We start from the raw sequence: 14,708 nt of genomic DNA on the forward strand, positions 1-14,708 counted from the left end.
ATGGTATAGAAGGGAATACTCTAACGCCGAAAAATGGCAACTGTGTAATGTGCTAATTATAGATATGATAAACATGTGACATGTACACGATTAAAAGTCGGCTCTGTTGCAGCTACAATACTAATGAGGCTAAAATAAACAAATGAGATAAAAAAATAGTGAGAAGTATTTAGTATAGGTCAAGGTTAGAATATTTTTTTATGAACCGTTTTTAATATTCTTTCATTCAAAGTATGTCTTCTTTCAGCCCAATGTGCCGGTGAGAGATGTGTTGGCTCGGTTAGACCTTGATTACATGTCCCATATATATGTTTTCCTTAAAGCTATCGATCTTCTTCTTCTTCTTCTTTTTGGCTTTAAGAGGGTTTAAACTTTTCAGTTCATTCGCCTCTATCGGTATCGATCTTCGTGTGTGATTGTCCCTACATCCTTATACTCTCCTTTCCTTCCTTTGCGGGTAATTCGTCCCCTTGCTATAAACAGTAGACTATGTTGAAACGTAAATACACTATAGATATACGAATAGATTTAAGAATTGAGTGTTCATCAACATTGTTACGATTTCCTTATATCCCATCCTTCTCCTAAAAATATGTCACCTTCTAAACTCGAGAACACCGCGAGTAATCGGTTTCCCACCTCACTAAGCATAGATGTAAGGAAATTGTTTATATATATATATATAGTTTTAAAATTATATTTAATAATTCTGCTCCTTTAAACTTAAGTAACTGAGCCTGTAAAAATAAACGAATTAATAAAAAATATCAAAAAATATCAAAAAGTATGTCTTCAAAACAATATCGTTGGAAATATCTATTACGTAAAAAGAAAAAAACCAGTGGCCTTATTCGTTATAACTATCGTCCTGAATCTGGTCTTGTCCACCAATTGCGAATGTTTGAATTACAAAAACGAACTCTGCAATGTTGGAAAAACTTTACAGTTATTATTTTATACACAAAATATCAACAAATCAATATTATACATAATCAATCATAATGATCGTTCTTTCTGATAAGAGATTATTGATTATTGTTTCTCTCACACTAACACAGCGTCTTTGGGCTAGTTGCCTCCATTGCCATTTTATGGTGTTGCAACTATCTGTTAGTCTAATCCTAAAAATAAAAACAAAACATTTCTATTTATTCAGGACAATCGGAAGTGGACCTTTCACCATGTTTCAATAGGCCTACGGGAGCTACATCCCATAGCGCATTTATCGAAACCAAATTTAAAAAAATTACATCCTCTAGACACGTCAGGATTTCGTTCTAAAAATGCCACCAGGCGGGTGAATTGCTGTTTGTTTATCTTTTCTTCCCTAAAAAGCAAGACAAGATTCAAAATGTATCGCGGTATTCATAATAGCACCGAGTTCGTCAAAATTGCTACGACGGCTGAACTCTTCCGGATTCCGGAGTAATAACGATGTATACAATTCACCTCGTTTTAACCGTGAAGTGACGTTCGTAATCAGGCCTTATGTCTTTCAGTAGCGGTACCAAATCATGAAATAGAGCACGTTGAAATAGCAATTGCATCGTTCGTTCTACAGTGTGGATACAGGAAATGTTGCAATTTAAACTCCACCCGTTCAATTCATTGACCAGATTGCAGCGAGTTTTTCCCAATAGCCTTTGTCAAGACCGAGAGTTTAGTTTAGTTTTTTAAACTGGCCTTTTTCAATGCTTCAGACGAATGAACTGAGAAATATGAAAGCCTCACAATTCAAACCATATTTATCATTATCAGTTTCGCTCCAGCAGTCTTTCTCAATACTGATACCAGACACAGATGTTTTGCTCGATACAAAGGAAGATTGGAAGATAAATATCGCATACAGTGGTACAAATTTTCTGCGGTGGAGCCAGCGCGACGATTTTCTTGCCGTCTGATGAAGAGTGCTTCTGTATTTTTGCACCACATCATTTTTGCATCTGTACTGGGGTGTAAGTTAAAAATTTCGAAAACGAGTGTATGAAGTTTGGGGTGCAAGGATTTCAGCATTAATACCTCTTTACCAGCTGAACGCAGTGGTATGAAAATCACATTCTAAAGATGAAAGGTGTATGAATAATGTTTGTTATTCATTGATATAAAAACTTTTTTCCAAAGCAAAAATATCTATAAATAATGGTGAAATCACAAAAATCTATAAATATGTTATACTAGCTGACCCGGCAAACTGCGTCCCGCCCAACATTTATTTTTCGTTATCACGTTCACATTTTTTTACTAAGCGCGTATGCATGGGTCCAATTGCAGATCTGATCATTGATTGATCTTCTAGTCTACCCTTTAAAATTACCTTTTACTATAAAATTCCTAATACTTCTACCGAAACTCGTCATTATAATATCAGATTATATTGACACACAATTCTCGTTCAAGAACCACTTGCAAATAACATGTTTCTCCGTTACATGGAATAAATGTTTGATACAGAAAATATGATAGAATAGAGACAGCCCTAAATCGGACAATCCCTTTCTAGAGTTTTGCTCTTAACAACACATTCGGCGATCCATTTTTATTTTTATAGTTAGAAGAAAATATAGCAGTGCGTTTTATCACATTAAAAACAATTTCGTTAGCGCAAACAACAATTGGAATAACAACGCTTGTCACTATGTAATTGTAGAACATATGTGAATTGAATTTTCTGAATTTTCTCATTTTCCTCCAGAGTTTTCCGAAAATTTCCAATTGTCATGTTTGGTTGAAATATGTTTGATTGAAATATGTGTATTATTTTTACAGGGTCCCCTCTTCATTTTAGAGAAGGGAGGGAAATCATAGAAACATTTCTCGTACTCAAAAACCCTCACATCCAAAATTTGGCTCCATTTTCCTTATTAATTCTCGAATTATGTAAAAATTTGTTTCATTTGAATGGCAGTGATTTTTGAAGATTTTGCTTGAATTGACACCAGAAATTGTTCATAGCGATATTGCAGCCAAATTAAAAAAGATAGAAGTTGGGTGTCAAAGAACGGTTAGAGAGCTTCAATTTAATTGATAGAAACAATCTAGTTTAATATAATTTTTAAGGATGAAATTAATGATAACACATTGAAAATTATTAACTTTTAAGTTTTTCACTTCCGAAATGTTATTGAAACCCACCGATTTAGATGTTCCACTACTATATCCTGTACTAAATTTTCTCATCTTTTAAATGAAACCAACAGAATCGTCTTCCGTAGCGTACTTTTTAATGTAGAGCCAGTTTGAGGCAACTGAGTCCGAAACAAAAAAAAGGTCTATAGCTCTGTCATTGTTGAAATTCGAACATATGCGTAGAAGGAGTTTTACATCAAATATGATCGTCTATCACCTCCTGAGAAAATATGGATAAATTTTTTTCATGTGAGAAAGATGTTTCCTGACGTTAAGGAGATGAATCAAAAATCAAATTCCTCTTTTATATTCAAAAAACGAAAAATATATGCAAAAAAAAACGAATAACAAATTTTTTTTTTTGGCTCGATTATATACAGGATTCGATTATATACAGTGAAAAAAAATCAGAAACCGTATATAATCGAGTCCGCGCTGTATAACCCATCTCTAGTATTTTTGTCAGGATATGGGAATGTTGATGGTACATTCGGGCTTATGCGCCATTCGAGTAAATGTCACATTCTGATGATTGAAACTCGGACGAGTCTTTCGGGTAGATGCTATAAAACCTAAGCAATACTAATCTTCGCTACCGCCATATACCACATGGTATAATTCCCCACAGTAATTTACTCTAATGTTGATAAAATTCAGATATTCAAGATCATAACAGCCCGAAATATGCCATGAGTTTGATAGAATTATTATATCACTCTATTGCTATCAGCACTCTTTTAAGTATTTGAGAACTTGATAACAAATCAGTAAAATTTGATTTAGGTTTATCAGACAGAACAGTGATTATTGTATAAAAAGGATTTACGAACTTTGAACTTAGAACAAATGTTATACAATGAAATCAATGAATCAGAGTAATCACGTAGAAGCTGCTAATCTAGACTTTTTCCCCCGATAAACATTCACACAAATGTAAATTCAAACGCTCAGAACGTGAGCGTCATTCTGGATGTAAATAAGAAGTAGCAGCAAACAGAATAAATAACACCAGAGAAAAGAAATTGAAATAAAGAAAGCTGAAAATGAGCAAACCTGTCGTGTATTTTGTGTTCCCTTTCTAGATGCTCCAGTAGTGGCCACCAGCAGCGAAGCAGCCGATACTGATGATAGTGATGATGATGACGATGATGATTTCGCAGTTGAAATTTCCTTTCTCTGAATTGTGTTTCCACTGTTGGTGTTTCCCATACACCGACCGAACTCAACAGGAAAACAGCGGAATTTGTGCGTCCCCGAAGGAAAACTACACCTCCCAACTGTCCCTCACAGTTTTACTGACCTTTGAACAGTGCTTGAACTTTTTCAGACGAAAGAAAACTAATTTTATGAAGATTTTAAAGAACCTTCTGTCTTCCGTTAACTTCCCTGTTTTATATTGGTGTAAGCCTTTCTTCAAGGCGACTAATCATTGCTCGTGCGACGCAGTTGAAAACACGCAAATGACGTACGAGGGGTGATCTATATAGAGGCCTATTGGAGGATTGAGGTAGCGCCAAGATGTGTAGAATAAAGGTGTGACCGTGTGGTCAATAAGTGCGCGAGGGGAAACGGTATAAATATACAGAGGATTGTGGGAAGGGATTTGACTGCAAATAGAGATGTTTAAATTTTTCGTTTATTCGATTGTCGATTAATCGTGGGGTGATTTTTATATATTCGATTGATTCGAATAATTGTCTTTCAGTATTCGATTAATCGAGCGAATATTTATTTCTTGTAATTAAAACGAACAGACATTTATGATAAAAAAATATGTCATAATTTTGAAGTTCATGATTTTTTGAGGATGATTGAAAAAAGAGCACACCATGAAAATGATGCACAATACAGGGCGGACTCTATTATATATAGTTTCTGATTCCTTTTCACTGTATATAATCGAGTCAGAAAAAAGTTTTCAATCGTTTTTTGCATGTTTTTTTCATTTCTTGAATATAAAAGAGGAATTTGATTTTTGATTCACCCCCTCAAAGTCAGAAAATACCTTTCTCGCATGAAAAAAAATAAATTTATCCAGATTCTTTCAGGAGGATAGACGAGCATATTTGATGAATTAAAATCCTTCTACGCATATGTTCGAATTTCAACAATGAAATAGTTATAGAGCTATTTTTTTTTTGTTTCGGACTTGTTGCCTCAAACTGGCTCTACTTTAAAAACTACTGTTGCTTTCATTTGAAATATGAGAAATTTTGTGCAGGATATAGTAGTGGAACATCTAAATTAGTGGATTTTAACATTTTGGAAGTGGAAAACTTGAAAGTTAATAATATTTAATGTGTTATTATTAATTTTATCCTGAAAATTTATATTGAACTAGATCATTTCTATCAATTAAATTAAAGCTCTCTAACCGCTCTAAAATTTGTTTTTTGACACCCAACTTCTGCTTTTTTAATTTGGCTGCAATAACTATATAACGATATAACTGGTGAAAACTCAAGCAAAATCTTCAAAAATGACGATTTTCACCCCACTGTACATGTAATAGCCACTTAAATTTCACCTTATCGGTAAAAGGTTACCTTCCTTCTTGAAATAAGTCATACTTAAAATATAAAAAAAAATATTTTTTTCCAAACTGTATATAATCGAGTTCAAAATTGTATATAATCGAATCACATATTATCGAGTCTGTCGATATTAGTCGAGTCCGACATGCATTTTTTTTGCACCAACCAAAATTTTTGCTGTTCAAAATGATCTGTTCTTCGAATGTTGTTTGTTGAAATAGCTGATTTGTTTGAATATCTCTGCTTGGTCATAGAATCATTGATCACTAGTATGGTATATTTTCCTTATTCGTCTTTAAATTCATACGTGCAAAAGTAAAGTACAAATGTTTGACATTTGTATAGTTGTTCACTAAATATAATGGTCACACATATACACACTTGCGAAATAATTGCACGTGCGGAAGAATTGTAAACTGTAAACAATAAATTGATCCGTGGATTATAGTTATTTTTACAGTTACAGCTTCGGGTTTTTTTTTCTATAATATATGAGCTGAACAATATCGGCGATAATACAAGTCGCAGGAAGTTCCTAAAAATCCTTTTATACCATCTTTTTATGCCCTATCAAAAACAGGCATTAAGTTTTTGTTAACCAAGAACACAGAAACAAAGAATATTAGATATAGGAAAACTTGAAATTCTAGAAACCTTACAATCGAACGATTAACCGACGTCTCTAACTGCAAAACGCGGGAAAAATATCTCCATCACCGACCGACGCCGCAAGTCGATTTATTCTCTTGAGCTGAAACATATAATAAGATACACCTTACAAACCTAACTTTAACCGTAAAATACTTACCTTTCAACTTTTCAATGCTCTTATTCCCACCGAAACAATTCCACACACAAAGAGCAAAAAAAAGATATTGCAAAATATTGCAGATTGTTTACATATAAAATCCAAGATGGCTGAAAGGCCTTTCTCATAAGTCGCGCTACCGTATTGTATCTATCGTGATAATGTACATAGCACATTGTAAAATGATGATTTTCTAACCTTTTCAGCGCGGAAAGAATACATGAAACCGGGAAATTTGAAGATAAATTCTGACTTTTCTAGAAAATTTGAACGAATTTCATACCAAAAAAACAAAACATCCTCATTTTACTCACTGCTCCATCTGGTTGTAAATCCAACGTAAATTCGTCAATACGGTACCGCGACTTATGAGAAGGCCTTTCAGCCATCTTGGATTTTGTATGTAAACAATCAGCAATATCAGTCTGCAGGAGTAAAATGCGGACTTGAAGAAGGTGGTCTCAGCTCCCGTTCTAAAATAGTGGTATTTCAGAGTGCCAAGGAAAATATACCATACTAGTAGTCAATGATTCTATAGATATACTTCTTTTGAACTAGTAGCTATAGGGACCAATCAGAAATATTCAAACAAATCAGCTATCTCAACAACATTCGAAGAACAGGTAATTTTTAGCAGAAAAAATGGGTGGGTTATATCTATGATATAAACGCAAGGTTAACGTGGGAATACCTTGGATCAGCAATCATTTGATTGTGTTGATTAAATTTTTGATTGAAAGAAACAATTTCCGAATTCAGTTGAATTCAATATATTTGCTTTGTGAGTAAAAAGATTGAACAAATGCCATGTAAGGTGATAGATTATGTTCTTCGTTACAAGTAAATTTAATGACAGTCGTTTTACGTTTGGTATGATGCCTATGAGAAAATATGTGAACGGAAGAATTATCAAACGATTATTTTATTTTACATTTCCCTCTGAAGTATCGCATCTCTCAAGTGTATGTACTTTTCCTACCGCGAATTTGCTTGATTTGATGAACTTCAGGCACTTCAGGTTTCGATTTTGACATGTACGTCAAACGCATATTGTTGAATCAATAGGCGTTATCGCAGCAAATGGTTATCCACCTTTTGCCTAATCATTAAATGGTATCCTTCAATTCTATCTTGAATAACCGAGCCAAAGCGTTGTGTTCGTACCCGCTTTGGTAATCCGTGTTAGAAAAACACTTTTCAGAGTGCAAAAAAACATGCTGGTGCAGAAGTACCTCCGGCTTGCATGAATCTACAACTTTAACTTCTACTTTTTATACTATGGAGGCTTTAAACTTGAAAGTTCATTCGCCTCTAGTGTCTGCACGATTTTTCAAGATTCCTAAGTTTAGGAGACCGTGTTAGGGTAACAAACTCACGTCTGCAGAAAGGGAAGCAAGTACAAAAGCACACGCAGTTTGCATTTATTTGCAAAGCCGATTTCCCCAGACACCTTGGTTCTGAAGTCTGTGTTGGGGGAACACATTTCAGTCGGAACAAAAATAACCCCGATTTGCATGTATTTGTAATGCCGATTTCCCCCAGGCACCTTGGTTTTGCAATCTCTGTTAGGGAACATATTTCGGTGGGAACAAAAATAACCCCGACTTTCATGTATTTGCAATATCGATTTCTACAACGCTGCTTGGTTTTGAAGTCTGTGTTAGGGAACACATTTCGGTGAGAACAAAAGACCCATTACTTTCATGTGTTTGTAATGCTGATTTCCCCAAGGCTGGTTGGTTTTGATGGCTTTGTTGGGGACACGTTGGAGATCTTTTCGATCCAGTAAGAAAAGTTCGAGTTATAAGCATTCGAAATCTTTAATTTTTTCTGTGTTTAGGTTTTCATTTTACCCCCCATATATATTTCGGTTGGACGTAGTCCCACGTCCAAAAATTATGTTGGTGCAATAAAATATTGTGATTTCATGGTGTGCTCTTTTTTCAATAGTCCTCAAAAAATCATGAAATGTTAAATTTATCAATATACTGAAATACCATTTCATTCAAAAACCATTATTCTTTACCATGTTTAATTCAAAATTTTAACTTTTTTTAACTTTTAAAATTATTACATCATATTTTTTCATTATAAATGTCTGATTACAAGAAATAAATATTCGCTCGATTAATAGAATACTGAAAGACAATTATTCGAATGAATCGAATATTTAAAAATGACCTCACGATTAATCGACAATCAATTAACGAAAAATTTAGACATCTCTATTTCCAGTCAAAACCCTTTCCACAGTCCTCTGTATATTTATACCGTTTCCCTTCGCGCACTTATTGACGATACGGTCACACCTTTAGTACATATATATATACACACCTTGAGGTAGCGTTACGTCAAGAGCACACAAACAACTTTTCACTCAGTAATGTTTGTTTCTGCTGATCATCTTTTATCAATTTGTTGATTGATATTTTTACAAAATTATTAGCGCCCTGAGATTGCAACATCTAGATTGCATTGAATTAAATTCAATTTACATGTATTGCATTACATATAAATGTATTGAATTATGTTCAACTACCCTAGATTGAAAAAAACAGCTGAGATTCCGACTTTTTAGGCTCTTTTTGAGACCAGACCAGAATTAGACTTTGGATTTCTTTAATAATATTTTGAATAATAGAACTAAACTGTGTATGAAAAAAACTTTTAACAATTGAATCCAACATATTTGCTTTTTTAGTAAAGAGTTTGAACAAATGTCATGTAAGATCAATCCATGCATAGTAATGGATTCTGTTCTTCGTTACAAGTAAATTGTATGACCGTCCTTTTACGTTTGATAAGATGCCTAAGATTTTGACATGCACGTCCAACGCTTATTGTTGAATCAATCGACGTTATCACAGCAAATCATTAACAGCATTTTAACTAATCATCAAACAGTATGCGTAGAAATTTAGTGAGCGCAAGATATGAAGGCATATCTTCCAATGCAGTCTTTAATAACCGAGCGTAGTGTTCGTACCCGCTTTAGTGGTCCGTGTTAAGAAGAAAGAACAAGCGATGTTCATTGCGTGACTGAAAGTTTGCCTCAGCGATATCCACTGTTTATACTCTTGGCAAATACTCCCCTTCATTATTCTTCTTTTCCTTTGTTCACGGAGCCTTTACATCTTACGATTCCCCCTTCGTTGCTCGTCGATAAGCTGTTCGTTATTGACGGCACGGGTAGAAATGCTCACAAATCAGCAGAACAAATGTATGGGAAAATGGAAACGCCTATAGTTTTCATGAGTTTTAACCGTTTACAAACTAGGGAATCGTAATGTATAACATATCAAACAAATCTTAGGGAATCTCCTATTCGTGTGGTATGTGAATCTTCAAAATCCGTTCGCGGCAAAAATAGTTATTAACGTTAACTTTATTTCATAAAAACGTGACCTGATTTCTGATTTGGCACCCTTAATGAAAGACGTAGTTCTACGTCAAAAACGTGCGGATACAGAAGTATCTACGGCTTGCATGAATCATGAACTTCAATTTCTACTTTTTTTACTATAGAGAATTTAAACTTGAAAGTTCATTCCGCCCTAGTATCTGAAATGACGATCCCCGACTTGCATGTATATGCAAAGCGGATTCCGTCAGGCACATTGATTTTGAATTTTGTGTTGGGGAAACCGTAAATCAGGCCAATCAAAAAGAGACAGTTGGACATTTCACAGTTATTCAATTGTTTATCTCATGAAAAATAACATCTTATTCATTGTGATAGATGCGTAGAAATATATCCTACCAATTGGTGCAAACACTTTTCCGATTTATTAAGACGGTTAGACGTAGTCCTACGTCAATAAATCCTAAAATTGGTACTGTTCCATTGATGTATTAACTTATTTGGAACTCTTATGATACCTTTGAAGTAGTAAATGAATTCAATTGAACCAAATCGAAGAAAGCTACTCAATTCGGTGACATACTGTTCAAACTGGTATTGCTAGGGTCGAAATTTATAAGCAATTTAGAGATCAACGTTAACCCTCTAAGACCTAAATTTTTTATTTGTCTAAAAAACCCCATTATATTTTTATCTCGAATTTTCGACTTTCAACGTAAAATACCCCTAACCGAAAGCTGTCAGCATAAAACCAATGTGTATGTGTAATAAATGAAAATATTCTAAAGACGTGATAGTGTGGGTGAACATCTAAAATAATATCTGAATAATTTGGAAAGAAAAACCGTGAAGTCCGTCTAATGGCGGGGTTGGGTTGTAGAGGGTTAAGAATTACACTTGTTTTTTTTTAAGTTTGGTTGAATTTTTTGCTTCCGAGGTATTCGTTTGTTTTGTTTGCCTATAGTACATTATATATACGTATGACAATAGTCGTACTAGATGCATGTGTTGGCCATATATTCATCCAAACTTAGCGTTACAATAGTTATTTTTTAACTCGCACGCGCACTCGCATAATTTCTATTCCCATCAAGGTGACGATAGGCAGATCGCGTGATTTCAAGAAAATCACGTAAAAAAAGAATCTAGTGTACATAATTTAAAGCTTAAAAAAGAAAATTATGAATAGCTTTTTTCCGACAGCGTTTAAAGTGCGATTCACATACAACATCCACGTCACGTTCACGTTCCGTCACGTCACGTTGCGTCAGTTATTCGTCCATGCAATTCCTATTGAAGCTATGCATTGAAGCCTATTGAAGTGTATGTGAATGTTTGCATAAGAACTGCTTAGAAGAATAATTGTCGCAACGTGACGGGACGGAACGTGAACGTGACGTGGATGTTGTATGTGAATCGCACTTAATTCTTCTGGTACAGTTTGCGATAAGTTCCTTTGGAGAGTTTTGGAGATACACTAAGCCAAAAAAATCTTCAAACAATAGAGGTTACTGCAATATTTCCAGAATTTCAAAAGATTTTCTAATACACTACAGAAAAACTGTTTTTGGAACTTTTTTCGAATTAGATACAAAAAAGAATTGATTTCGTCAAAACAACGAATTAATCTTTCGCAGTATTTATTTGTGTTTTCGATTCGCGGTGCAACCATAATATATTGAATTATTGATCATAATATGCGAAGGGAAAATTTTTCATTCAAGCAAAAATATCTCTGTATTGGAAGGTCCTACAGGGATTATAAGGGTTCATATGAAAAATTATTGATGAGGTTAAATGGGTTTGTTCAAATTTGTTGGCAAAACATTGATTTGTCCATAAAATCTTCAAAAGAACAAAAAGAAATCATCTTTCGATATTCTTGTTCACCAAACCAAGACACCAAGACAAAAATTTGTCCGTTCAAGATTTGAAATTATATCCCCATATTCCATCTTCAGACGTTCATTTTTACGTTACATCATTTTAAAAACCACCTGAAAATTTTGACTTTGCACTCTGTTCATTTAATTTGTATGTTGTGTGTATTACAATAGTTTTTTATATCCCAATGCATATAAAAATATTGTTTCAATTTTTTTTACTGTAAAGACACGTTAAGGCATTCTGTGTCGGTGGTTGAAAAAAATTATCTGGCATCCCTGATCTGGCCCTTCATTCGGCTGTCAAAGTTGAAGGTGAATAAAACAGCAGCCATCATCCACAGCGCTGTAACTAAACTAACAGTTTTGGCTGCTGTTCTAGTTGAAATTCTTCTAGTGTTTTACGCCGTAAGTTTTCGCATAATATTAAGAAAATTGTCTGCAAACTATTGTCCAGATAATAGTAGATAATTTTTTGTCAATTCAAGTTTTATGCAGAACATTCTTTACAGCCAAAACAAGATGGATGCAATGAGCTTGAGTTTGGACGAGATCATTAAAAAGAAATCTGTTTGGAAGCGTTCAAAACAACAGGGATCACCGGCGAAGGCTCAAAAGGCTGGAAAATCCAGTAAACCCGGAGTACGAGCAGTGGAGACGGCTCGTTCTCAACCGATTAAAAGATTTCAAGGTAATGCAAACGGTAGAAAAAAGAATGCAGCTTCCGTTAGCGATAAACCGCGACCAGGAATTGGGAAGCCGAAGCTGGTTGTTGATGCACGAATGAAGATCATCCAGAAGAAGCGTGCGCAAATTAGAGATGCTCGGGATAAATTAGTCGAGATCGCCAGGAATAGTGGAGATGCCAGGTTGAGATTACTGAAACGCAAGGGCAAAGTGTCCACCGCGAATGGATCGCCCAAGAAAGAACCCAAAACTGGAGGTTAGTTTGTGTGTGCATTAATGTCGAGTGGAGTAACATCTGTAAAATTGTCTCAAAATTTCAGGGAGACTGTATCGTGATAGTATGGATGTTGATTATGACATGGAAGTGGACATTCGTCGTCCAATCGGGCCGCTTAAACGAACCGTTCGCAACGAAATGTTTACTGTGCCCAGCACAATGCCTCCTTTGCCAACCTTCAGTAGGAATGTCCGTAACTCGCCTCCTGCACAATCATCTTCAGCGTCATGGGGCAGTGATCCGTTCGATTGTTACGAAGTGCATACAAGTCGTCCTGTTATTCAGAAAGCACCTCCACCAGCGCCGCTTCCCCACTACGACGACTTACCTCCTAGACGCGGGATGGCACGAACGAGATCCCCTCCTCCACCTCATCCCATGTATGCAGAGGATAGGCCCCATCTTTCGTCCACAATGCGAGCTCGATTGGAACGGGCGCCCAATCCCGGTGAATCGATGGGAATTTTCTCGAAAATGACTTCCGATGAACATATGAGTAGTAGCAGCAGACACCATCACCATCAACATCAACAGCCACTTTCTCCTTCGCCATCGCCACCGATCACCGGCTACAGAATCGTTGTTAGTAATTTACACTCCAGTGTAACACAGAACGACATTAAGGTAATCTGTCAGGCACAAAACAATGATGAAGCCACATTCACATGCTTTTCTCATTTTAGGAGCTTTTTGAAGACATTGGCGATCTGCTCGAGTCACGTCTGGTACGTCCAGGAGTAGCGGAGGTAATTTATCGAACTCTGAAAGATGCCGAAGAGGCCGTTGATACGTACCACAACAGACAGCTTGACGGCCAACCGATGAAATGTTTGCTTGTGAAGCCACGGGCATCGAATAAACCCACAGCGCCGGCCATCGTGTACTCGAGGTGAGTGCTCTCTATATCCTTTTCGTCATTGTCAACTGCATTGGATGTGTGAAAAAATAAGCGGGACTAAGTTTATTCTCTTTCGCCATAATAGCTCTTCAAGAACTTTGAAACCCTCTTCACTCACATCATCGTCGTCGTCGAAGAAGTCACACGTTGAGATAGATATCGATGCTTTGCATACTGTGCTTTTCAGAAGAGATCACTAGGAAAATACGTCCTTACATACGTTTAGAAATTTCATCCTTCTCACAAATGTACACACAAACACACTAACAGAAGCAAGATCGCCAAATAAATTTTATTGGATATAAAATTCTTTCCCGGGCAATTCCGAAGTGTTCCAAACATTTGATCCCCACACTTATCCTCAATCACACAAACAGAGCTCGAGCTATAAATAATGTAACAATATTAGGTTCACAAGATACACTCTATCGATGGAATATACGCAGATATTCTTCGATTTTTGATGATGGAAATAATACACACTTAATGTAACGTGAATAAGTTAGTCACAGCTACAATAGGTCATTCTCAATCTAAGTGAAACAGATCGAACAAATAGTAATAAATGTTAAGAATGAAGAGGTGTTCTACAGGCAACAAAGATCTCTCAAAATGGATATCACCCCCTAAGTTATGGTCATTCTTTTTTTCCAAGATATATTTTTTACGACTTAACGACTGTGGACCCTATTACAGAAATCGAGAATTTTGCTCGATACCTCTATTTTACTATTATAGATACCAAGCAAAGTCAATAGCATCGACCGATTGAAAGCTGTCGGTAAAGAGTCATTATTTTTCAAGTTGTCTGGTTTGCTTGTATATCTTGAAAGAATTAAATTTTTGTTTGCGTCCCTGATATTTCCCTTTGGTAAACATTTCAGAAACGCTTAAATATATGCAATTTGCAACTCATGAAGGTCGAGAACTCGACTCGGTAAGATTATCTCGACTTACAAAATATGAAATTCTGCTGGGTCGGATTGTGATAGGGATCAGGTTCCCATATTTTCGAAAACTAAATATGATAATTAACTTTCCTCTCAGTCGCAGGTACATTTCCATAAACGCATTCCTCTATTTTTTAATTGAGTCACAATCAATTTTGTCAATTGTTGATCAGCTATTTTCGTT

General features: G+C 35.6%; 2 protein-coding genes across 3 annotated transcripts in view; one reads left to right on the plus strand and one right to left on the minus strand.

Moving 5' to 3' along the window:
* Window positions 1-4,566, minus strand: part of LOC129763050 (serine/threonine-protein kinase S6KL) — a 75,367-nt gene extending 70,801 nt beyond the window's left edge. Inside the window, exon 1 of the mRNA XM_055761796.1 lies at window positions 4,180-4,566. Coding sequence (XP_055617771.1) covers window positions 4,180-4,335 — 156 coding nt within the window. The 5' untranslated portion in view covers window positions 4,336-4,566. The remainder of the gene's footprint in view (window positions 1-4,179) is intronic.
* A 7,414-nt stretch (window positions 4,567-11,980) lies between these two features.
* Window positions 11,981-14,153, plus strand: LOC129775214 (polymerase delta-interacting protein 3-like). 2 transcript variants are annotated; one of them, XM_055779632.1, is made up of 5 exons: window positions 11,981-12,120; window positions 12,225-12,655; window positions 12,720-13,300; window positions 13,360-13,565; window positions 13,660-14,153. In XM_055779632.1, exons 2-5 carry the CDS (start codon window positions 12,235-12,237, stop codon window positions 13,772-13,774), a joined length of 1,323 nt encoding a protein of 440 aa, XP_055635607.1. In that variant the 5' UTR covers window positions 11,981-12,120; window positions 12,225-12,234; the 3' UTR covers window positions 13,775-14,153. The 2 variants fall into 2 exon arrangements, with proteins under 2 accessions (XP_055635607.1, XP_055635596.1); XM_055779621.1 differs by having other exon boundaries at window positions 12,039-12,120; window positions 12,201-12,655.
* Window positions 14,154-14,708: the final 555 nt, after the last annotated feature.

This window comes from Toxorhynchites rutilus, chromosome 1 (genome assembly GCF_029784135.1).
Source record: "Toxorhynchites rutilus septentrionalis strain SRP chromosome 1, ASM2978413v1, whole genome shotgun sequence".
NCBI lineage: Eukaryota > Metazoa > Arthropoda > Insecta > Diptera > Culicidae > Toxorhynchites > Toxorhynchites rutilus.